The sequence below is a fragment of the Amphiura filiformis genome, chromosome 4 (genome assembly GCF_039555335.1).
Source record: "Amphiura filiformis chromosome 4, Afil_fr2py, whole genome shotgun sequence".
NCBI lineage: Eukaryota > Metazoa > Echinodermata > Ophiuroidea > Amphilepidida > Amphiuridae > Amphiura > Amphiura filiformis.
In genome coordinates this window covers 48,705,802-48,733,629 of record NC_092631.1, presented here as the reverse complement: position 1 = coordinate 48,733,629, position 27,828 = coordinate 48,705,802, and the positions used below count along the sequence as shown (strand labels likewise).

Genomic DNA, 27,828 nt, shown 5'->3' with positions numbered 1-27,828 from the left:
TTCCAGGTGATGTTGTTCCTGTCTAGCTAGGAGACATCGAATGGTGATGTATTACCGCTATTAAGCTCAGGAAACTCAGGATCGCCCCTTAGCTTAGGCTGTCCACACTGGGGACTTGCTACGTGAGAGGATAGGATCTCCGGTTAATGGGCATTCATCATTCATTATTTTGCAATCATTATTTGAGTAGTTGGATGTGCTTAGGCTAAACTCAACCATGGTATTGGAGGAGTTGCTGTCTCTTTGGTTATAATAAGCTAATTCAACTTAAGCCATACAGCTGTGGGCTTCATAGGCTTCGATTAGATTGTTCAGATCAGTCTCAAGTGGCATGATTGAGAAGTTCATTGGTAGGCCTTTCGTTTTTGGTCATATCAGGGGTACTACATGAAGGTAAATTGGGTTCAAAATCAACAGACCCGGCTATATCATTCATCTTGTTATCCTCAGTAGTACGAGTTGAAGACCTTAGAATCGCATTTTCTTGGTTTCCATGCATACTGTTAGAAGAAGTCTCGGATACAGCATTGGACTTGTAAGCACCACTAGTATCATCATCGCTCTGTTCGTTGATGGTATCTTCTCCTTCAGTGCAGTCTACTATATTGCTGTCAGCAAGCAGACTAGCGGTTGGTGCACATGTACTAGTAGATTCGGCATCATACCATGTGATCTTCCTGTGTTCATCATGGAGATCTTTAATGGCTTGCGAGGCTCTTCTGTCATCTATATGACAGTTATCATTTTGCATGTCAGTAGCAGTCTTATTGTCGGTTATGTTTCTTCTGATTATGTTGCTCAAGAGCATGTCAACTTGCTCAATGTTACTTTGTGCACCGACCATATCTTGGATAAGAAGTAGGTGAGATTCGACAAACAAGGTTGAGGCGTGTTGACCATTAATTAGGATTGATGAACTAGTGTGGTACAGGTTGATGGTGTACTGATGACGTTGGCCTTTAGAACCACTGCGTTTGAGCTTGTTCCATACGTAAAACGTTTCCTGGACTAAGGCCTCACCAGAGCGATCTTTAGTTTCAGTATGTATGATATAGAAGTTGTTGGAGATCGGTTGGGTACCACTAGTCAAAGGTTGGTCCTTTTTGTATAAAATGTAGACAGCTTCTTTAAACACTTCATAGGTGGCTGTACTAAGCTTGAGGACCCATTGACCGCCCTTTGTTTCGATAGGCAGAACAGTACTTGCAGGTCTATTGCAAGCCTCTAGCTTTTTATGAAGCGCTTTAAGCTTGTTGAGGTTGTAAGCCACATTTGTAGTCATAATTACACAGATGAAATTCCAATAGAAGACAAGATCGGATAATGTGTGGCAACAAGACGAATGGTACAATCAGGCGGATTTGGTTAAGCGGGACTATGTCTCGCCGATACAGCTAGGCCAAAGGTAGATGAACAAAGAGCAAAGCACAAGGACGGGGTGAAGCTACACACACGTCATACAAATGGCAGCTATATCAGGGAAACATAGGATATAATGAAATAAGTTGCATAAACCAATTCACGACACAAAGTTCAGTAATGTAATTTGCATGAAAAGTAAGATTTTCACGGAAAGCTTTTGCATAGAAAACACAACAATTAGCTGTGAAATACTACATGTATGGAGCACCGTTACAGCTAGGCCACAATTAGGCTGAAAAACGAGAGCAAGGCACAAGGATGGGGTGAAACTAAGAGAACGGTAGACAAGTTTCACACCGATAAGTGAGCTTGACAAGTGGCAGCTATATCAGTAGCACAAGTTGAAATAAAATATTAACACAACTCACGACTAAGATCTCTGTAATAATATATGAATTGAATAAAAATAAGATCTCAGGTTGCGACAAGTTTTTAAAATGGTGGCAGAAGTTTGGCATATGATTATAGACACAAAAAATGAACAGTAAAACATGTATGCTATGAAGCACCAATACAGCAATGCCAAAATTAGGCTGGACCAGGAGAGCAAGGCACAAAAATGGGGTGAAACCGAGGACACACAACTAGAGCCGCTGTGGCTCTCGAGCCACATATCAGAGAAAATAAAGGTAGAGAAGCGACACTCTCTGCAAACTGCCTATACCGTGCTATACAGCGGTTGAAGACAGGCGTCACGTCCGAATTGACCTACCTTGACCTATAATTTATGAGGAGAATCACATTTTTTACCGCTCACAAAACAAAGAGTATGAAGTCCGCCCACCGCTGTCTGTGAAGCTGTCAATCATTCTAATGAACAAATGAAACAAGCTCTGGCATTCTGACAATGACGTAATCCTAATTATAAATTAGAGAATCACATTGTACATGTACTGTCTGCTGTACTAGATGTCTTCCAACAAGTGCCGGAGTGTCGCGGGCCTGCACATATATCGTAGGTTTTTTCTGTGATGGCTGTGTACAACAGCCCACACCACCTCAATGCCTTCGGCAAAATATTTCCCTAAAATATCGCAAAGTAGTTTGATTGACAGATTTCACCTCTGACCTCGATCACAAACATGGCTGCGCCCAGTGGGACATTCACACACACACAAAATGCAATACACACGATAGTTGTGAAAATCAATCGCATTATTTGCCTCGTTTACCGACGTGCTTTGACAAGTTTGCAATAGGGTTTCAATTCATCATGTATCAGAGAAGCAAATAATAATATGGACTAAGAACAAATATTGCCACGGACGTCATCGAATCCCGCATCGAATAGACGGCGAAAACATGACGAGATATCGAGATTTGTTCCATTGACTACCACCATGTACTGCACCGCCCGTATGTTTTCATATGCATCAATTGATCATACCTTTGTCTGTGTGTACAGCTAGCTGAGCATGCTGTATGTTGGATTGTTTTGCTTGTTGTGTACACGACTCTGCAAGGTGGGTTTCTTTTATATAACCAATACTATAATATTTACAGTAATTTCTTGGTCAAACTGGAACACTATAAACGCTATATCGCTAGTGGCTCCACGATAAACACACGCGAATATAGCGTGGTACAGAAGAAAGCATTCACGCGCCTTACATTGCGTACACGCTTAGTACGAGGACGCAACGCACATGTTCCAGTTTGGCCAAGAAAATACTGTAAATATTATAGTCTAAATCTACCGCTCACAAACACTTGTTAGGGGCATGATGCAAAAAGGGTGGCCCTGAATTTTTTTTTTTTTCTCTAAGGGGGGCTGGGGGACCTGAAAAAATGACCAGGTGCACATGATGACCACAAATTTTCTGGGAAAAATTGAGTTTATATGCTTTTCTATGGGGTTGACCCATAATTTTCATGTCAAAAAGGGAGGTCCCTGAAATTTTCAAGGTCTGTAAAGTCCCCCCTTACAAGTGTTTGTGAACCTTTACATTTAATTATTTTGTTTAAAAAGGTGATGATTTAACTCAAAAAATGAGGGGTCTTGCCACCATGTCTGTATATCAAAAATTAGCTAAGTTTATGGGCAAATGACTGTTTTCAAATTCTGCATATTTCTGCAGCCAACATTGACATAGGGGCTGTGCAATAATTATGAACCGGGGGATTTCCAAACGGCTCGCCAAAAATCACTTGCCCCCCCCCCCCCCTTCTTGCCCCGCCAAAATTTGCTTCCCCCTCTCGCCTGCCAAAAATTCTTTGCCCTCTTGCGTATCATGCCAAATTTTTGGGATCCCAATTTACAAACCTCAAATGGTCTAGATATATATGTTATGAAAGCAAGCTGATGTGAAGGAACATTTACGTATTTAAGCTTTCCCCTGTTTTCCATAAGCCTTTTATTTAAAAGGCGCCCATGAACGTGTGCCAAAAGTCGCTTTGCCCTCCCTCTTGGCTTGCCAAAATTGCTTGCCCGCCACCCCTCTCTGCTCGCCAAACATTTCTTGCCCCCCCAATTTTACCCTCCCCAGGGCTCATAATTATTGCACAGCCCTTACTCAGTTACTGTACAAAAATTTATTCTGCAACCTACTACAGGAATTTTAATAAATCGTGGCAATGTGATTTTCAATTTTAAAAGCGAGTGCATCCGAAAGTTAAAAGAATGAAACTAAAAGCATCGCTGGATGCTGTCCATGGTAAAAGGCAGTCTATAATCCTGATACATGGATAATAATTTGTAATTTATCATTGGCTAATATTATTTTACATTTTATTTTATTCTCATTTCCAGGTGCAGTAGAACAACTGAGAATAATGGCGCAATTCTTGAAAGACCGAAAAGATAATGATTTGGAAGTGAACAGCTGGCATCTGTAAACTATCTGTTGCATGCATTTAAAACTCTCCCAACATGCTGCTGGACCGATAAAGTCAACAATTTAATTTTTTGAAGAAAAATCTTATCTGGAGGTTTAACATTTTAAAAGAAATTAAAAACTTGCATAGCAATACATGTTGTGCATAAACTAACTACATGCACGATGCAGTAGTAATTTAGTAAATATGAACTCCAATTATAATAACAATAAGGACCTCAAAAAGTGACACTGACAAGTGATGCCTACAAGTACAATGCAGAGTTCCTTGTAGACTGTAAATTATAGCACAGAATGATTGGAAATGTTCAATGTGCAGGCATTTTTATTTGGTTCGCCTCAAGTTCGATAGGCCTAATGACATCAATGTCTTTTCGCGGTTGTGCCATTACAAACCAACTAAGGCTCTCACCAATTCTGAGTTCCCGCCTGTTCTTGGCCTACCCGGGTCAAAGTACCTGAAAAATGGCTTTTTTTTTTTTTTTTACAAAATTTGAAAAAATAACCTGGCAGTTAACCTGGCCTTAAATTACTCAGGTGTTATTCAAGGTTGGAAACCAGAGAAATACTGCTATATAAAAAAAAATTAATTTTAATTACTTTTGCTTCTATTGAACAGCTAGCAATGCATACTAATTCAATGTGTCCCTGCCTGTTCAATAGAAGCAAAAGTTGTTTTTTTCCCCAAGAAATTAAATCAGGTACCGGTACCCAAGTACATAATTACCTGTTAGTTGAGAGCCCTAAAACCAACATTGTACATGTGCGCCTACGCAATTAACTTTACGAAAAGTGCCATTCAGTACTCCACCCCGCCCAAAATTTTTGCACCAACGCTACTACCGAGCTTGAGTCAAACTAGGGTTCCGTGAGTGTGTGTGGGGGGATGGCAGTGATGGGTAAGGTGTACCTTCATTCCAATAATTAAAAATCTGGATACTGCAAATATGATGAGTATCCACTTCAAGGTTTAAGTCCAGAAGGCCCCAATTGCAATAGCTGCCATGTAGACATCTCAGTAATTTTTGCATTATGTAGTGTACATATCTAAAATATGACACCTGGCAGCTATTGCAGGTAGGGCCTTCTGGTCCTAAATCTTCGACTTGTAAATGCTTTATTATTGGCAGACAAACTATTTCTTTCATGAAGACTAGCATTGGCAGGTGTCAGTCAATACTAGTCTTTTGTGAAAGTACCATATTATTGAAAGTAGGGCTTGAATTGCAGTGAGGCCACCAAGGCCATTGCCTGCCCTATTTCAGTTTTGGCCTTGGTGCCCCATATCTTTGTCATTTTCAAGGCATTCTTCATCACTTGTTGGCCTTGGTGCCCTTGCTAGTCTTTTGGGAAATTGGGAAGGCTTGTTTAGGTGTAGGTTCAAATTTCAATGTGCTTTTTTGGGGGCACCCATTTTCAAGCCCCCCAAAAAAAAAAAACATTGAAATTGAGGCCTGCACACAAGCCTTCCCAAAAGGCTAGTGACTGCCAATAGACAAACAAATGATCTTTTTGTACTTGCAATTCATTACTAAAGTTATTTTTACACTATACAAAAAAGACAAGAGTTCATGAAAAAAACACAACAAGAAAGCATGGTGAATACGGCCGATATGTAGTTTTGATCACTGTTTATTTTGAGATTTGTAAGAAATTTAAAAAAATAAAAAGCACTATTTTTTTAATTAAAAAAGTATGAAGTTCTGTGTTTGCTTGTGTTTGGCATCAATAAACAATCAAACCAAAATAGTTCATCACACCTACTAAATAGAGAATAAATGATGGGATTTTTTTACTAGCCTCTACTATTGTGTGATGGAAGAAGATATCCAGTATAATGCTCCCTACAAATTCCTCAATCAGTCTACTAGTGATTGTAATCAGAGACAAGTCCAAAATTGGATTAAAACATTTAAATGAAATTTAACTGAATTCTAATCTATTCTTAAACACTTGAGAATGTTCCTGCAATCTTATTGGTTCTTACCCGTGTGATACAACATGATATCACATGGGTTAGCGCGTGTGCATCGACGCGATAGGCGTACTCGCTATTTGAACCAATTGGAGGCGCATAGCAACAATGGGACTGATCGATTTTAAGCCCTAGGTATAATTCCTTGCAAAATGTAGGATTTAATTTGATTAAAATTTGTAATTCTTTTGATATTTTTATTTGAATTGAAGTGTTTAAGAATGAGAATAAAGGTATTAGTTTTAGTCATGTCATGCATCTATCATCTCATATAACATGGGCGAGTTCGGGCGACATCATTATTTTTGTTTTACTTTAAAAAATGATGTCGCCCGTGTTATATAAGACGATAGATGCACTCCAGCGGTTAAAAACAATACCATTATTCTCTAATTAGAAACATTCAATCTAGAATTCAATCTAATTCGATTTTTAAAATCGCTTTGATTTTTTAAAATCCAATTCGATTCAATCTAATTTGATTTTAATTTAAGGGGGTTTATAAATCCAAAATTTATTTATTAATCTAAGCAATTTTTAATCCCTTAAATTAAAATTAAATTATATTCTAATCTGTCTAGATTGAATATTTCTAATACTAGATTTGAATAATTTTTTACACATTCCATTACACCTAATTTATGAGTCCCGACTTTTAATACTAGTATTGTTCTTCAATTAGCAACATAGTGAAGTGCGTTTCTGAACTCCGTTATTTCAGTCCTTTGTTTTGTCTGCCTCTGCTGCAAAAAAGCGACTTGGTCAATGGTGACTGGCAGTTGGTTGTTACTTGTACAGTAGCTCTCATCTTTTGGCAGGTCTGAACCGGGGTCTGTAAAGGAAAATAGGATTTTAGAAAATTTGTTAGGGTAGAGCTGGGACAGTGGCACAATACCTCCAGCATGTTACAGCAGCTTCGTTTGAAATCCTCGCCCCCACTCACACTTCCCCAAATGAACACATTCTTCAATAAAAATCAGCATTTCCCCAGCCCCTTTGGTGGTGGTGGCAGATTTACCCCAGCTACATGTAACTGTTCTCTTGATTGCGGAAGCCTAGTTTCGTCACTGGAGAATGTTACCCCTGAACCCCCCCCCCCTGTGGTGCGGTGTCATTGAGCACTGAGTGATTTCATTTATGGGGCAAATTATTAACCCCCCCAGTTGGTCGCACACCACAGGGTTCATTTAGGTGTCATATTTGGGAACGTTCACAAACACTTGTAACAGGGGGGGGCCTAATGCCCAAAGAAAAATTGCCGGGGGGGGGGGGCTTTAAAATTTCACCTTAATTTTTCTTGTAGAACATTATTACACTATTTTCTATAGGGTTGACATTCATTAATCATGGCCAAAAAGGGGGCCCTGAAATTAATATTACATGTAGGTATGAAAGGGGGCCCTAAAAAATATTTCCGACCCCCAAAGCTGAGAGGGGGGGCAAATGATTTTTGGCACACATTCTTGGGGTGCCTTTTAAATAAAACGCTCTAAAAAGGCTTAGGAAAACGGTACGGAAACGCTTAAATATGCCAATTTTCCTGCTCGCTGCATTCGCAACATGTAAGCATATAGACCATTTTAAGGTTTGCAAATTGGGATCCCAAGTTTGGCATGTGCAAAAGGAGGGGGGGGGGAATATTTTTTTGGGTTCAAGAGGTGGGGCAAGTGATTTTGGCATGCCGTGGGGGGGCAAGCAATTTTGGCAAGCCGTTTGAAATCCCCAGAGGGAGCTCATAATTATTGCACAACCCCTAAATGCAGTTTTAAAAATATTTAACAAGCAAAAAATTACACGTACAGTAGTAGTATAAATACATACTTCATCAAAGAGGTAAACAAATCAAGTGTTTTGTATTTTGAAGGTGGTTAGGGGGCTGGCATTTTCTTCGGAAGGGGGGTCCCAAAAATACAAGGGGGTCATAGAATTTTCAGACTAAAAATAGGGGGTTATAATTTTGTTAACACCCAAAATAGGGAGGGTTATAGAATTATTAAGGGCTGGTGACTCAAAATTTTAGCGCGCTACGCTCGCATTCTTTGACTTCACAATCGAAATGTGCGTACAACCTATGCAAAATGTTTGTGTGCAACGCGCGCCTTGTTTACACTTACAATAAAAATTTTAACACGCTCAATGCACTTTCTTCACTATAAAGTTTTGAGTGCGTGCACGCCTTAGTTCCGCAATAAATAATTTGTCTTGAGTCTGTGTAGATGGAAGGGGGGGTTCATAAAATTTTCCAACCAAATTTAGGGGGGGGGGGGACAAAAAAATTTGCCCGCGATAGGGGGGGGGTCATAAATTTCTCCGTCACCGACATATTTGGGACCCCCCATTTCAAGAAAATGCCAGCCCTAGGCCCCTTATGTGTGGGAATTCTTTTAACTAAAATCTAAATTAAGGGTGGTGCAATAATTATGTGTACCCGGGGTGAATTCTCAAAATGGTCTGCCAAAATCGCTTCCCCCCCTCTGGTCGTGCCAAAATTTTTTTGCCCCCCCTTCGACGTGCCAAAAACCTTTGCCCCCCTTTTGATGTGCCAAAAATCTTTGCCCCACCCCCTTACACATGCAAGATTTTGGGGAACCCGAATTTAAAACCTTAAATTGCCTTATCATATAGTGCGAAAGAGCTAGCAGGACATTTTGCATATTTGAACGTATTCCTAACGCTTTTCCTATGCCTTTTAGGGCGATTAATATAGAGACGGTGCCCAAATATCTGTGTCAAAATTGCTTGCCACCCCTTTCGACCTGCCAAAAATCACTTGACCCCCCCCTTTTGACCTGCCAAAAATGCTTGCCCCAAAAATCTTTTGCCCCCCTATAATTCCCCCAGGGTACACATAATTATTGCACCACCCCTAACAGGTTTGGACGTTTTCTTTTGTAATGAAGACATTTGAAAAAAAAAAAAAAAACACTCGTTGGGAGACACTCAGTGATAAAGTGCATTTTAGGGTATGAACTCGTGAAAATACTATCTCGACATTGCCGAATTCCACAGTCTTGCACTACTGGCGAAGGAACAGAATCCGAAACCGCGGACAAATACCTCGTAATTGTTACACTAGGAAGGCCAAAATTTCCATTCTTAACTATTTAAATGGAAAAAGAGAGTGTATACCACACATGGACGAGTCGATTTACGAGAAAAATTTACAAAATATTGTTGTATAATGCCGAGACTAAAGTTTAGCCTAGCCGAAAGTTTGAGATTCCCATTGAGTTTAATACGAACCCGTCAATTCAATTGACCATATTATACCAAAAACATGCCCACATTTCAACTCGATTTTCTACCAAACTGGTAGTAGATCTCCTACAATTTTTTGATATTACATAAATGAAAGTGTTATTTACCTAATATATCCATTTCAGTCGAGATCTACGACTGGAATTCCTGTAATTCGTTGCCAAATATTGGTAATTTCCTCATTTTGCACCACACAAACCAATGGAAAACGTTACTTCCGGGTCGCCGAGAAGGAAGGAAAAGTAGGCGGGGCTTGTGAGAAAAACTTCTAGAATCGTTTGAGCCTGGTTTGAGCCGGGACGGTAGAAACACCGAGTGCATTAAAAGTAACGAACCCAATGTGGTGGTGTGACTCTGGATGGGGGCGGGGATGAGGTGGGTTGGGGCTTGGTTGTTAGGATGTTGGTGGTTAGTTGTGCCTAATGCCCTACCAAAGGCTGATATCCTTCCCAAAACCTTTCCTATTGCACCACAAACTGCAAATTAGGTGTGTTTAGACGGTAGCCTACTTACAAGCAAGCCGGCAATTAAATTATGCCAGGGAAGTGAGACTAGGCTGCAAGGGAGTGTGTGTCCACACGGGACTTACTTGTAAGCCAACATGGTCTATGAGCCAACTCAAAAGTAAGAGTGACCTTCACTGGTAAATTATGCCATGATTATGCACAATCAGAATAGAATTGGGTCATCAAGGTCATGCTTACATGCGAGTTTACAAGCAAGTCTTGTTCACACTGGCCTTACATTCGAATGTACTTCGCTACCCGGGGGCACTTCAATATGAAATGGATATAGGTGTAGGGCTGGCACTTTCGCAGTAAGGGGCATTCGGTGAGAGCAAAATGTAAACAATATGGGGTCATTGGGTGAGAACATGACTTTTGGAACCTTTGGGTGAGAGTCGAAAAAGTGTCAAAAAACCTCAAAAATCAAATTTTTAATTCAAAAAGGCTTCAAATTTCTTTGTTTTGTCAAATAATAGGTAACAAAATCAGTGATAAATGAAAATTGCTGTTCAAATTGAAAAATAAGGGTCTTTGGGTGACAGATCAAATGGAAAAATAAGAGGCCTTCGGGTGACAGAACATGTGTTCGTAAAAATACGGGTTTTTTGGGTAGAGCGACGCTGAAAAAGGGGGTCTTAACAGCCCTACATACGCTGTGACCTCCAAAGTGGGAGTGCCCCGGCTCGCTACATGTAAGATATCTTACATGTAAAATCGCACTTGTAACTTGCATGTAGCTACATGCGAAAAGTGCGCTTTAGACGGGCACTATACATGCAAGTTTACATTTGAATGTAGTTACAAGCGACTTTACAAGCGTTTATCGCCTGAACAAGCATATAAATTTAGATGGGCAGTCGAAAGTGCCACAATAGCTTTGTTATTATATGGTTTACTTGGGGCCAGAAACCAATCACTCCAGTGATGACCTATTATTAACTTGTTGCTTGTTTATAAATACCATTTTTTTTTGTGGCTATATGCCCAAACCTGAGATATTTTCCCCAATATTCAGAACTTATGACTCTTATGAGTTCGTTCTGTCAATAAGAACTAGCGATCTTCATTGTACTTATCATTTCCCCCATTTCATTCTGATCAATAGGCCTACTGCTGAAAATTCTGATCAATTGACAATTTTTAGAATGATTCCCTCAATTCATACTACATGTTCCATTGGCATTCTAATAAAGAACTTTGGGAATAGGACTCGCTAAATATTTTAACCGGCGAGGTAGGTACCAGGGAATAATCACACGGCTTGGTAGATGCTCTTAGTTCACTCGCCTCAGCTAGTCCCTCAGATTGGTATTTGGTTTATCGCCTCTTCATCGTAGATTTGGCCTGAGTAGGGGCGCTAAAATAAAGTTCTTCATAGAACCAGAGGTTCAACCAGGGACTTATTTAGGCTTTTAGAATCAGCCAAGCACGAGTATTATCACACAAACATGAAGACAATCAAAACCCAATTTACTGTTAATTAAGTTATATTTATTATATACTTACTACATCTTCTTCATTCGGTATGAAACTTTATATTAAAACTAACAAGAGAACTAGGAGTAGAACAAACTCCATTATCAAGTAATAATTAGCGAGAATTGTACTCGCTCTAAACTAAGAAGTTGTGTTCAAATCTTGACGCACACGGAGAGTTTATGGAGAGATGTTAACCATCTGAGTGAATGCCACAGACTACAATTCATGCTCAGTTTGTGTCGTGCACAAGACATTCGCTCACAAAAGACCATTGTGACGCTTTAACGATAGTCTAATCGAAATGATACGAGAGAGTGATCTCACTCGAGGTGAATGACACCATAGTTTTGAATAAATAAATAAATTAAAATAGAAGGCACGGGCTATAAAATAATATATCGCCACAACATACGCCTCCCTAAAAGTTTTGGCGCCTGACAAAAGTAAATTTATTGAACACCAAATTCGTTCTACTTTCCAGTTCATAATTGAATTGCAAATTTCATTTATGTTTATACAATCATTGACCGTCTCTGATAACAATTCAGGACATTTTTATAATTCATTGATTATTAAACAAAATTTTATGAAGGTATATCCATGCGATATAAATCCTCTTATCCTCATCAGTGTATCCTCGTTAGTGATGATTTCAATATGCGAAGATAATATAAAGTTCTTTATAAAAAGCAGCTTAACAGCTTAGTTTTGCTGTTTGAAATACAATGTTTAAATGTTCAACATAATAATAGTTATCGTAGATCATCAAATTAGCGTGAAAATCGTTCTTCATCATAATTGAAAGTTCTTCTTCGCTTAAATTGTTTCCTTGTTACGAAATGTAATTCATCAATGCCTTGTCGTATCTGCATCTGTGGAACTCCTGATACCGAATTTACCCGAAAATTTATTAATAAGGCCTAATTTTCAGGTAATTTTGGTTTCACGGAAAAAGTCAAGACTATACATTGTATTTACATTACACAAACATATCCCTTACATATTCTCACATTCTTAGGCAAAACTCTTCTCCGGGGTTCCAAAATGATTACATCGAGATGGGAATGTTTCTTTTGAGGATTTTCTCGACTGATTTCCTTCAATATCGCAATATATTGTAACACGCTGAAGTACATATCGCTAAATACAATAATATACCTTACTTTAATTGAATCAAAATAAAATGATGGTGGCATCAACATTACAATTCTACATTTCTTAATTTCTTAAATGTTTCATTACTTAATTACCTACAAACAATTTGTTCCAATATTGTACAAATCCACAACATACGCTACGCCAACCAAATATACATTCGGGTTCATTGTCATTATAAATCAAAATACATTATTTTGTGATAATCCAATTCCACACAATTACAAATAGTACAATTGTGACAAACTTTCAAATTACAATTCAAAATCAATTCAACATATAACTTTCTACATTTATCAAATGCCAAATATATTTGTTTTCATTTTTACGTCCTTGACTTTTATATTAGTCATTCATAAATTTGTAAATGCACAAAAATCTTTATAAGTATTCTTTGATAATTACAAATCACATAATAATTATAATATTATGCCTAATTTCACATTTTTTTAAAGACATTATATTTTTCATACAGCCTTTTGATCGAGTTGCTTACAACTGATCTAACAATGATACTGATTCCATAGTCTGGCCTTTACAGTTTACCAGTAATTTTGACAGGATTGGTCTTCAGAGACTCAAGAGCAGCTGCGTTCAAGTTTGTCTCTGGTTCCCAAGTGTTTCTTGATTTTGGAAAATCTCGCCACTTTATGAGATATTCTAGACGCCCATTTCTATGGCGTCCTCTGATAATATGCTCAATCACATATTCAGGAGTTTTATCCTGAACTGGTGGCAGACCTAGGATGATTGGAACCTTTGTTTTCTCAGATTCTTGTGTGGCCAAAAGAGGAAGAAAAGAGTCCTCAGGACAATCGGCCGGAACAAGTCCTGGAATTGGATCTCTTTGTTCTAAATCTGTTGGTTCAGTATCATTGCTTGGTCGGACATACCTATCATATGCAAATTTCATACGATTGACGTGAATTGGTGTAGTAATCAATTTGTTGTTTTCTAGATTACGTACACGGAAATTGACTGGACCTGTTTGTTCAACAAGCAGGTATGGACCCGACCAGAATTTCTGAAGTTTGCGTGAAAGTCCTTGCTGCAATGCAGGAATATATACCCATACTGAGTCTCCAACTTGATAAGGAACTTCCGTTGCACTCTCATCAAAACGTTCTTTCATCTTGTTTTGATTTTGCTCTCATGCGACGTTGAGATCTTCCTCGCAATTTCTAATTGAGAGATTAGATGATGAATGTGCTCTCTGAGATTCTGTTCTGCATAATTGCAGCCTGACGTGAGCGCTACATCTAAAGGAAGTCTCGCTTCTCTACCATACAAAAGAAAGAACGGACTGAATCCAACGGAGTTTTCAGCAGGAGTTGTGCGATATGCAAACTGTATGGCTGTGATATATTGATCCCAATCAGTATGGAATTCATTTACATAGTGTGAAATGGTGTCTAAAATTACAGCATTGTACCGCTCTTGTATCGCGTTGCATTGTGGGTGATAACTTGAGGTATTCAATTTCTGTGTTCGCATGATTCGACACACTTCCAAAACGATCTTGCTAAGAAAATTTGTTCCTCTATCGCTAATAACGCTTTCTGGACAACCGTGGACACATATGACATTATCGAAAAATGCTCTTGCTATTGTTGAAGCATTTGTTACTTTCAAAGGTACCAAAATGGGCCACCTGGTGCAGTGATCCGTAAAGCAAAGAACATAACGGTTGCCAGAGGTTGTAATTGGTAAAGGTCCTAAAATATCAACACTAACGCGTTGGAAAGCACCTGGTACTTTCATGATTTGCATTGGGGCGATAACTTTGTGCCTATGCGCTTTTGCGTTGAGAACAGGATATGCAAGATCTAACCCAGTTATCTACATCACGATACATCCCTTTCCAGAAGTACCGCTGACTTAATTTTGCTGTAAGTTCTTTGAAATCCAAAATGTGCAGCTAACACGTGATCATGGCAGTTGTTCAGAACTGTATCAACAAAAGTAATTGGAACATACAACTGATAAGTATTCCTTTCTGGCATGTGCCTCTTTGCTGGAGTATGCCAAATGTGATATAATAATCCTTCATGGACATAATATTGATCAGCCTGTAACAACAGATTTCTAGCTTTAAGAGCATCATCTGGCAATTGATCGTGCTCTAGAAAATTCAACATAGAACTAGCAAAAGTATCGGTCAGTAGTGCATCTTTAAACCCTTGTAAATTGATTTCAGCTGGAAGAGTCGGTACATCTTTGTTTTCCACCTTTTTGTCATTCCCAACACGTTTACCATATTGATAACGTATATTTTTGACAACATTCACTTCAGGTTTTGTGTCACTTCTAACATCACTATCTACATTGTCATCAGGCAGCTCAGACAAGACGCCCTCCAAATCTTGTCTAAGTCTGAACCTATCCATACATTGTTTAATTCTTCACTTGAATCAGACTTACAATGGTTACAATCGACACAAGTGTTTAGATAGTCATAGTTTAACCTACTAAGTGCATCAGCGTTACCATTGTTGCGTCCCCTGACATGTACTACATCAAATGTATATGCTTGAAGTTTAATTGCCCACCTAGCTAAATGACCAATTGTTTGTTTCTTGCTGAAAAGCCATTTCAGTGCACAATGATCTGTGACTACTGTAAATTTTACACCATGTTGTAGATATGGGGCATATTTTTTTTTTTTTTTAACAACTGCCAAGGCCTCTAATTCTGTGGTCGTGTAATTCTTCTCACCTTTGTGCAAAGCTCTACCACCATAAGATATGACTCGTTCTTTTCCATCTTGATTCTGAGCCAAAATGAATCCTAACCCTACGCCACTGGCATCGGTTTGTAAAATGAATTCCGTGCCATCAAATCTAGGATAGGCCAAAATTGGTGGTTCTTGCAACTTTTGTTTGAGTGTTTCAAAAGCAGTTTTGCACTTTTCATCCCAAAGGAAGTGCACTTCTTTTCTTGTTAAATTGGTGAGGGGTTCTGCAATCTTACAAAAATCTTTGATGTATTTTCTGTAGTACCCTACAAAACCCAAAAATGACCTGACCTCAGAGACCTTGGTAGGTGGGGGATACTCCTTTACAATTTTGACTTTGTCGGGATCTGTCGCAACACCATTTTCACTCACTATATGACCTAAGTATTTCACTTCTTTCTGACCAAATGAACATTTCTTTGGCTGTAGTTTTAGACCAGCTTGACGAACACGGTCAAACACTTGTTTTAGATGACATAAATGCTCATAAAATGAATTACTGAAAATGATGACGCCATCCAGATAACATAGAACAAACTGCCAGTTAAGACCTCTCAAAACTTCTTGCATAGCGCGTTGAAATGTCGCAGGAGCATTATGAAGGCCAAATGGCATTCTTTGGAATTCAAATAGACCATCTTGTGTCACAAAAGCGGTGAGAGGTTTTGAACTCTCTTCTAAGCCTATTTGCCAATAACCTGAAGCAAGGTCTAAAGTTGAGAAGTATTTGGGTTTGGCAGCGCCTAAGCTATCTAGTGCGTCGTTAATGTTTGGCAAAGGAAAATTGTCACGTGGACAAATATCATTCAATTTCTTGAAATTTATCGCAAATCTATAAGAACCTGGAGAACCAGCCTTGGGTACCATACATACAGGAAAACACCATGGACTAGTTGACTCTTTAATAATTCCTTGATCTAACATTTCATTGACTTGTTTCTTGATTTCCGCTTGAATATGTGGAGTATATCTATATGGTCGAGATCTAATTGGTGGATGTCCATTTGTTTTTATTTCATGTTTTACACCAGAATAATCTCCATGCGGACCTCCTTCCACTTTAAATATATCAATGTATTCGTTGAACAAATTAGTAATTTCTGACATTTCTGAAGATGACAAATGTTCAGTGTTTACAGATACTTTAGAAAGTACTTCTTGAAGCCTAGGATCCTCATCCTTACTATCTATTGGTGATGAGTGAATTTCATTGACAAATTCTTCCTTCAAGTTAGGAAATGGAACTATTTTCTCAGATTCCATCAGTGTAAAAGTGCCTAATTTAGTCCTAGGATACAATATGATTGGTTCATCCGTTGTATTCATTACAACTAAATGAGCACATTGGTCAATTACACTTGACACCGTATTGGCAACTAAAATTCCCAGGGCAGTAACACGCCTACCACCTTGACAGAGACCAATGGTTTGTACTGGTAGCCTATTGTTTATCTTTGCACAAACTACAGACTGAGTGTGAGGAGGAATTTCTTGTTTCTCTAGCACTCTAATCTGACTACGCTTTTTGAGCTTCAACTTACTATCACCACAATCAATAATGGCACAATGTTTCTTCAAAAACTTCTTGCCTAAAATGATGCAAGAACTAAGATAACGTGCAATATTCAAAGGCACCGGAAAAAGTACACCATTGACAGATATGACCAAAACAATAAATCCTGTTACCTCTAAATCACTACCATTTGCTACTCGAGCAGATTTAATACGAGGTTTTTGTATCATATGATGAACTGAATGCAGGTTTGAATACAACCAATCATGGTTTATCAAATTAATTGAAGCACCTGTGTCAACCAAACATTCAACTGGATTACAATTTATGGAAGCTGAAATGGTATTTGAATCAGACAAATTAATTTCAACAAATAAATCGGAATTGTTCATATCACTCTGTCCAAAAGGTGGTAAAGGGCTATGTCCTCCCTTTTTGCGCACAATTGGCAAATACATGTTCATTCTTACGACTATACACACTCCCACCTGCATGTTTTTGAACATGCTTGTTTCTCTTGCGATCCCTCGCAGATGGGTACATTAGTTTAAAGGTTTACCGTCAATTCCCTGTTTTGCATAACATTTTCTCCACCCATGGCCTATACGTCCACATCTATAACATGTTATGTTTCGCTTTGGTAGACCTATTGATGGGCACATGATCTTGGTATGCGCTTGCAAAGGAAACCTTTTACTATCTTTGTCACTTTCTAACTTCCCCAGTCTAGTACTTATATTAGAAACCATGTTTGCTACAGAATCCAATGTTACATTTACTTCATCCACTGAATTACTAGAGTTTTCTACAGTTTTAGTACTAGATGTGTCACTTTCAGCGGTTTGCTGCACTGCGATACCTAATCGTGCGCGTCTAAGGCATTACGGAATGTCTTAGGTTCTTTGGAAAACACAAATCCCGCAAAGAAGGCAATAGACCTCTGACAAAATTGACATTTGCTCGGAATCTGTTTTACCAACTTGTCTGCACCAGCGCATAACATCTGACGCGTACACGCCCAAAGTTTCATCGGTGAGTTGTTTACGCGACAGCAATTTTGATTCAATTCCCCAACGCCACGAATCACCCTCAAAATTCTCCTTAAGAAGAGCCTTAATCTTATCAACCGTATCCTTATCGCTTTCGGGTATTGACTCAAGAAAGACGCTAGCATTGCCCTCAATTTTAATTGTCAGAGCCAATGCTGCTTTTGGCGCAGTATAATCTCGAAGTGCAGCATAATTTGAAAATTTAGTAATGAAAGAATCTAAATCATCTTCAGGATTTCCTGAATATTTGATTTTTAAATCGTACATGTCGTATTTAGTAGCCATGTTTAAATCAAAATCTAATATTTCATCATCAGAACTACTATCAGATGTATTAGAAATTTCTTCAGAGCTATCATTCAACTTTTCTTCTAATTTAATTTCATCATCACCAGAAGCCATGGATGCTTACAAAAATTAAATCCATCACAATATTTGTCATCAAAATAAGTTGATAAATTGACTCGCTTTAATAATAAAGCAAAATTATTTAGAATATTTTCAAAGTCAACTTATTAATTTACATCAACAAAGTTTTGCAAATAACCTACATACATACAAGTTTTCCACTATCTATTTACATACCATTAATTCATTGATCAAATAATTCATTTTAGCAATCATAGGCAACTACAAACATGATGACCATCAATGAACCCGGTTGACTGACAAAGAAAGCCAATTCAATTGAATGAGTAAATGTGCGCGAATTCTAAATACATGCCACGCCACAGTTTATGACGGCTGAATGAACAATCAGACACAATACAAAGCCAAGCTTATAACTGACTAAAGAAAGCAAGCTTCAATTCAATGAATACAATTGTACACTCCATTGATTACACATTAAAGCAAACCCGTCACACACACAGCTGGTATCGATTGGCAGCCAACGCCCATGTTTAGCGCAAAATTACTCAACTCGCCAAATTTTGAAATGAAATAGGCCTACCTACTACGTGCCTAGACTATAGATAAAACACACAATATATGTTGATGCCACCAAAATAAAACTTACCACCATCATATTAACTTACCAAAATAAAATTTGAAACAAAAAATGGCAAGGGTAGCCCGTAGCATCACTCAGAAACTCCGCTGACGTCTTCGACCGTCGATGAACAAGATGTATTAATATATTGGGTAAAATTGTCTCTTGTAAGTGTGATCTTTAAAATAACATTGATATAAAAATATCAAAACGCCTAGGCTTTCTCCACCATTTCTAATAAAGAACTTTGGGAATAGGACTCGCTAAATATTTTAACCGGCGAGGTAGGTACCAGGGAATAATCACACGGCTTGGTAGATGCGTCTTAGTTCACTCGTCTCAGCTAGTCCCTCAGATTGGTATTTGGTTTATCGTCTCTTCATCGTAGATTTGGCCTGAGTAGGGGCGCTAAAATAAAGTTCTTCATAGAACCAGAGGTTCAACCAGGGACTTATTTAGGCTTTTAGAATCAGCCAAGCACGAGTATTATCACACAAACATGAAGACAATCAAAACCCAATTTACTGTTAATTAAGTTATATTTATTACTTACTACATCTTCTTCATTCGGTATGAAACTTTATATTAAAACTAACAAGAGAACTAGGAGTAGAACAAACTCCATTATCAAGTAATAATTAGCGAGAATTGTACTCGCTCTAAACTAAGAAGTTGTGTTCAAATCTTGACGCCTTTACGGAGAGTTTATGGAGAGATGTTAACCATCTGAGTGAATGCCACAGACTACAATTCATTCTCAGTTTAAGCGTCAGACACAAGACATTCGCTCACAAAAGACCATTGTGACGTTTAACGATAGTCTAATCGAAATGATACGAGAGAGTGATCTCACTCGAGGTGAATGACACCATAGTTTTGAATAAATAAATAAATTAAAATAGAAGGCACGGGCTATAAAATAATATATCGCCACAACAGCATTCATCAGTTCAAACTTGGTTCAGAAGCTTACCTTTTCCACCAACACAACTCAAAATACACATCACGAATAGCAAAAATTACAAACACAAATCACCCAACAAATCTGTCCAAATCCATCAAAATATTATCCAGTTCGGATGTGAAGACATATTAACATTGTTGCAATACCTCTTTTATCTCAAACAAAGGTTAAGTGGTTACATCAACTTACATCATAAAACTGGTTTCAAAAAGACTTTTGACTGTTTGATACAATCAAGATAATTGCACTATGATCATTTTGTTCAGATATCTCCCCTTTCGCACTGAAACAATACCATAATATGTTTTGACAGAGAAAGTCACTGACCTGGTCAAGTTCATATTCATATATACCACAGTCCCTATAATCTGTGGGTATGTACCAGAGCTATGTACAGTGTAAAGGCTATCGTTCACCAGCATAATACCAATCATTGCTCAAATTTGACCTCATCTTTTGGAATATGAGTTTTTGTACCTAGCACATTCAAAGGTCATTCAATTATTGTACAGAAATATTAGGCAAAAGAACTGGTGCGATGGGGATTGATGTTAGTGTTACTACTGAATATTAAACAGACTCTCCCAATGGTCACCCATTCTTACAGGGCCTTCTCCTCTAAGGTTTACTATCTCCCGGGTACTATCTATACCCTGATGAGGCAAGCAAATAGTAACTTAGTGACATATTCCTCAAGTACTAGTAATATCTGTCTTTAAAGCTCTTAAACAAACGTTTTGTAATGAGTCAATGGGGTAAGCCTACAGTACCACACGCTTACCACAACTGGGCACTTTACTCGAGGTATAAATACCCAGTTTACTCAAGTTAAATACCCCCTCTCGCAATACAGCTAGTGTGAAAGTACCGTCGCATACTTACGACTGAACACCCCTTAGCTAGTGTGAACACCACTCCCTCCATTACAAAACAGCCACACCAATCCTGCCACTAATATAACAGCTCCTTTAAAACAAACGTCCTATATTACGCACAATTAAGAATAACACAAACAGCACCCACTCACCTTACAGCAGCTATCACACAAGTCATCTACAAAACTTTCTGAGTTCAAAGTAACTAAATTATTTGGTTACAACCTCCTACAACCTTGAACTCGGTTCAAGTGCATTCAATCAATATCACATTACTTGCTGCACTTACAACTCCTAAAATCACTACTGGTATTTCACTTCTTAGTAAACACCTTTTACTACTCCCAAGGGATCATTGTGCATTCACAACCTCATCAATCCATATGTTAATACACTCTCCATTAATCTCCATCAACTGAAAACAAACAATTTGGCCAAGTTCAACTAAACAAACTTTAACAATTCCCACTGCAATTCCAATTAATATTAACCCTTGAAACTCCACAAAAACCAGTCCAAACATTCATTAACACCACATTCATTAAATCATCAACTCTTCCCAAAACACATTTTTCTACCCTGTCACGCTCCACTACACAAATCGCAATAGAAAAAACAATTCAATATCCATTAATTACTACACCACAATTTATCGAAACCTAATACCATGTACCCAAGCACTCACACTATTTCACTGAAAATGAAGCAAGCTCGTGGCCACATACAAATTCAAGTATCGAGGAGGATAGCCTCCCTACGATAATAAAAGATCTGGAAAAAAGAACAGGAACTTTCTTTAAAAAAGACAACGCCACGTATGAAGATCAGGCCAAAAAAAATGTTTGTTTCCTGTAGCAGGTCAAAAATGCAAATGCGATGCGTTTTTTTTATTTTCATGTTTTTTTTATCATCCATGTCTTCAAATTAAAAAAAAAACAACCTTTTTTGCTGCAAATTGGAATTGGAAGTTAGGGAGTGTTCATAAATACTTTGGTGGGGTTGGAAAATATTGGGGGGTCCTAAAAGGGGGAGCAAAAAAAATTCAGTCCTTAATAGGGGGCTCAAAAAAAATTTGAGGGTAAAATTCTGGGGTAAAATGTACGAGAAGGCAAGTACATTCCAAAACTTTTACGCGCACCAATGTTAAAGGGGGGGGGGGGGTAACCCTATTGGTTTTGGATATGGGTTGTCTTTAAAATTACATATAATATCAAATATTGTCTCCTTCATGCAGTTTTGTGAAAAAAACGAGAGCATTTTCTGCGTAAATGTGAGTAAATAGCAAAATTTGCAACCCAATACTTGGTATGCGTGAATTGCATTCTGGGAAGGCAAGCAATAACATTCGTCATGTGCCATGCGTGCGTGGTTGCACTGACATTAACCAAGCTCCACTGTACTAGATACACATTCCAATACTACGGTGACATTTCCCCACAACCAGTCTTTTTTCGCAATATCCCCTCATGGCTAAAGCCGGAGGATAATAAGGAAAGCAAGGCCAAGAAGGGTATCATCTGATTATAAAATAACAAAATCATGTGATTCCATTCATGCTTTTGATATTTATCATGTGATTTTGATATTCACCCCATCAACGGTAGGTAATTGCCAATTAGAGGAATAATCAATATGCCTCAAACCATGGATTATGCTCAAACAAAGCTGATCATTTGAGTGAAGTTTGTAGTGGACAACTGAAAATCACTGCAGAGCATTGGGCTACATACTAGCCTGACCCTGACTGCATAACTATACAACAATAACATATTCTAAGTCTTATTTCTTAATAAAAGATATTTTATTGTCACTCAAATAACATAATATACATTCAATTTTGTGTTACATATTTGTACTTCAGCATGTATAAATTTACATTTATTATATCAGGGTCAGAATTTAGGCGAGAATCCGAGAATTGAATCTCCCAAAAAATCTTGTAAACAGATTTGCATGAATCCTAGTTGATTCTCACAAACTTTTGTAGTTTACACAGAAGTTGATTTGCAAGAATCAATGATTCCCGAAAATGTATTCTGCAAGAATCAAGATTGATTCTCACACTGCAAAATGAAATTCTGACCCTAATGTAGTACAAAAATAAACACTTTCCTGTAGATTGCAAGCATCTTGTTTTGGAGAGGTATTTTACTGCATCACATTTTTTGATGAGTGATCAAGATGAACAAAAAACATTGCACAAAAAGCCTGAGAGATTTCAAAATATTCTTGACATGAAGTTTGTTTTACAATATTGGCGTGAAATCAATATTACTTACTGCAAGGCAACAAAAAAAACCTATTATACGGGCCCGACTGACACAGAATTGTCCATTTTGCAGATTCTTTTTTCTTTTTAATTTTGCTAAAATTATGTAAAATAAGCCATTTTAGGGCCCAAATTTATTGATTTTTGGCTTAATTTTTTTAGAAAATATGTTTTGTACAAAATGATTAGATTTCTTTGAGATTTTGGTGATGTTTTTAGGAAAATTTAGCCTCCAGAAAAAAAAACGCCTGACCAACCCTATCCGTCCGCCCATAGAACATGTTTTTTTTTCATTGCCTATTATAATGTTAGTTTTCTTACAGCAAGTCGAATGGGAGGGGGGGGGGGGGGACAAGCCAATTTCGGCAATTTTCCTGAGATTTCCTCAAATACCATTTTAATCTTCAAATATCTTTGGTTTGGTACATTTATGACATGATATGTTATCTTTGATACTAGGGCAAAAACAAAAGGCTACACACACATTGGATTTATAATGCCCATCTGCTGGAGAAAAATTGAGAGAGAAATTTTACCAAAAAATCAACAGTAAAATGACATGAAAGGTCATCTCTCATTTGTTTCCAATACTGTAAAAGTTTTTATTTTCGCGGATTTCGTGAGTGGACATAAAATCGCGAAAATAAAAACTCGCGAAAATAACCTTTTGCATTAGGTTTCTATTGTATCAATATCAAAACTGCGAAATTTAATTCTCGTGCAATCGACAAAATGTTCAAAATCGCGAAAATATTGACTTTTACAGTATTGCATCGAAATTCTAAAATGTACTACCTCTGCCCAGCTTGCAGTGGCACTTATATACATATAAAATGAATACCAGGATGGTAAGCTATCAGGGGACCTGAGTGAGGGCTATCAGTATCAACTGCTTGAAGTAGCTGAAAATGGGCAGATTTTGCAGAAAAAAACAGGGGCCTTAAGCACCCTAGCAGTGATAAAATATCTATCTTAATTATTTATCTTAATGTTTGTCTTAACTCTCAACAACCATTTGACTTATTTTTGAATTTAATAACTTGTAGTAAAAGGTTAATTTTTTGGTATTTTACATTTATGTACTTGATAAATGTTTTATTAGAAGGAATATAAGGCCTAAAAAACAAAAACTTGTATTGCCCTTTTTGACCTAACTCTAAAATCTGAAAAAAAGTAACATTTTTGTTAGTTTTTTTTCACATTTGAATTTTCATATTTGGTACAAAATTTGCAAAATGTTTTGCCTTTTGTAATTCATACTGCACAACTCTGATATATTAAAAAATAACAAGCCTGACAAACCTGATAGATCATTATTTACCATCAAATTTCTGTTCTGTATATTTTTTTGTGGAAAAAAACACTGACCGACCAACTGACCTTGACCTTTAAGGACAATACAAACTTTTCATTTTTAGGCCTAATAATAATTCATAATCATAACAACATTTTAATCAATTTAAAAAGTTAATAAATCACTACTAAGAAGTATATAAAATTATGTATAATATATAGTTTACACATATAAAATCACATTCCAAATGTATCTGCAATGATTTTCTAAAAAGACTTCCATTCCATTTAATTACATTATATATATATTCATTTCAAGTCTATCTACATGGCAATCTGATAATTATATAAAAACAGATGATGCTTTTTATACATATAAGAACACATCAAACACAACTATAATAACACTTTGTTAGCATTATACAATATTATGTATAACAGTTAGGGAGTGTTCAGAAATATGATCGTGCAGAAGGCAATTAGATCTACACGGCAGTCTTATATTATATAAAAATAGATTTTATACATAAGAACACATTAAACACAAACATAATAACAATTTGATATCATATACAATATTCTGTATAATGACAGTTAGGGAATGTTCAGAAATATTTTGGTGGGGTACAGTCTGTCCACTTAGAAGTACAAACCAAATCTGTGGTATTGGGGGTCGATGCTTTGCGAAGAGTGTGATGCCCTCGGCAAGTACAAATCTTGCAGTAGTTGGCGCGCCAAAGAAGCATTGCACTGAAATAAATATTCTCATACCTCCAGTTTCCGAGGTCTACTTACTTTGTACTTCTATGTGGACAGACTGTAGGCAAATTAGACTTGCATGTATAACAACTTTTGTAAAAGACTTTTTTTAAGGATGCAAAACTTTCCTGGGCCCCCCTCTTTCATAGTGTATCTATGTATATTGTATATTACAACATCTCTACAATAGTAACCAAGTGCTTGCTTTTGAATTGTGCATATGTGACACGATCTGGTCCATGGGGGCCAAAGGTGGCAAATTTGAAACTGAGATAAAGGTAATATAAGGAGTAAAAAAACAATGAAATACATAAGAAAAACTTCATAACTTTAGAAGCAAGTATGCTGGACCTTTGGTATTTTCAGTAAATGATAGCCTATTGTATGTATAATGTAATAAATAAAGTAACTCAATTTTCAAAAATGCCTCCTTTGGCCCCCATGGACCAGATCGTGTCACATATTATACTTGGTCTTGTCTTGATTGGGTAGACCATTTGGAGGGGATGATCAGAACAGGATCAAGATCAAAGTTGCTATTAGAGGTAAACGATGTGATGACACATGTCTGCCATCTTGTGTGTGCCTTCAGAATTTAATCATTCACACACAAATGCAAATCACCATACCAATGTATAACAGTTGCGTGACGTGCTGCGCTCTGCGCGTAGTGTCCAATGCCCGGGTCCAACTCATGTACATACAAATTTATTTGTACTCATATAAGATGGTTAAAGGAGGAATTACCTTTATTCGCCCTAGAAGTGATGATGTAACAGGATTAACTACCATAGCAATAGGTTTAAACAATTTGTGAATATATCGCACTGCACTAGTACGTTCACACAGTACCTTTGTCAAAGAACAGGGATGGAGACCTTGATCGTAATTCATATCATGCTAATCACTCGGACCTGTAAGATTAGTATCTTTGAAAAGAGCCCCCCCCTTCGGAAAATTATTGCACAGCCTCCTCTAATGCAATAACATAGATCTTGCTCTTTAGTCCCTTTTGGTCCCTTATATTTTCCCTGCTCCTCCGCTCCAAAGTATTTCTGAACAGTGAACACTCCCTTAAGGTGAACATTCGAGTTGCTATCGAGATAAGAAGTTTTACAAAAGATAAAAGTAAAAGCTATACATTTTTAACAATAAATATTTAAAAATATTTTCTTGTGTTTTTGCAATCTTACTTTGGTTCATATCTCACATTCACCATTACAAACATTATCTTAAATCCACCCTGTAACAATAGAGGCCGTCAGCCTTTCGCCATCTTGTGGGTACAAATGATCTGTGTGTCCATGCGTCGGACACTACGCGCAGCTTGCCACGCAGCTGTTATCGCGCCTCAACGCGGTGATTTTGCTGCTCACGCATGGAGATCGAACGACCATTACAGCGTGTACCCACAAGATGGCGGCATATGACGTCACACTGACGGCCTCTATACCTTGTGTATGGAATGGATCTAGCCCATACTTGCCCTTAGCATGTTATATAATAGTTCCACTTGGCAACAGCAGATTGCCACAGCAGCCAATCAGGGACAAGTGTGTTTCAACACAGTAAATACACGATACGCTTAAAATATGCTCTCGTCAAAAATTTACATGAAAAGATTATAGTTACAAAAATTCTTCACCATGTGCATATCAAACTATGTGTTAAACATTATCAAATTTCTCAAACAAGTGTTGACTTCCTTTGTGTGAGGTATTAATTTTTACTCTGCATCTCTATAAACATGCTGATTACTGCATACATATTGTCTTACTGAATGGTCTCCCTGGATGATGATGAAGCATCTACGGTCCTTTTACTTTGTACATCCTTTGGCATAAGAAACTTCTCTATGTTGGCACATGGATACTCTATGGCTATAGAGAACACAGCAGCCAACCCATAGGAGATACCAAGACAGCCTACAAAGTACACCGACTGTGAAGGGGTGAATAAATAGAGTGTAAGTACAATTATTATGATAGCAAAATTCAAGTTGGAGATAAGTTGGGCTGTTCCATGTTAAGGTCTAAAAAAAGGGTTGTATTGGCCTTAAAGCTCCCAAGTTAGGGTTGGTATATTTTGCCACATACAATATTAAAAGTTCACTGTGGCCATAAAATACAATGGTAAACAATAATTTAAAAAGGTTTGTCAGGTTTGCCTTTTAATTTATCAGAGTTGTGCTGCACAAATTACAAATGAAAATTCAAATATGAAAAAAAAATGTGACCCAATTTTTTCTGATTTTTGGGTCAGTCAAACAGGGCAATACAAACCTTTTTAAGCCTAATGCTAATTATTTAATACAATACAAATACTTAATTTGGTGCTATTAAATTAAAATATTGAAATATCTTAATGTAAATTTTCAGTGAAAAAAAATTACTCATTTTACTTGAACATGTCTTATTTGCAGATGGAAAATAGGATCATAACATAATCACTATTGAATGAGGAAAGATGTCCCAGCTTAAAAATATATGGATATATATATACGTCCCACAACTTATAATTTTCCCCCTAATACTTTTTAGAATAAGTCAAAAATATTTTACATAATGTAAAAATGTATAAAGATATGTATACCCCTATTTGTTTTACACATGTGGACCAATTTATAGCGTCACCCGTCATTGCGTTCAGTCACAATGGTTAATTAATGGTTAGTTAACAAACACATGAATAGACCTGGCCTACTGAATTGTTTGAGAGCTGACTCCTATGGACTAAGATGCAACTTTTAACA

General features: G+C 37.4%; 1 protein-coding gene across 1 annotated transcript in view; it reads right to left on the bottom strand.

Annotated features, from left to right (window-relative positions):
* LOC140150238 (nose resistant to fluoxetine protein 6-like) overlaps positions 1-27,828 on the bottom strand; it is a 107,199-nt gene that overhangs the window by 39,765 nt on the left and 39,606 nt on the right. The window contains exon 17 of the mRNA XM_072172243.1: positions 26,530-27,017. Coding sequence (XP_072028344.1) covers positions 26,850-27,017 — 168 coding nt within the window. The 3' untranslated portion in view covers positions 26,530-26,849. The remainder of the gene's footprint in view (positions 1-26,529; positions 27,018-27,828) is intronic.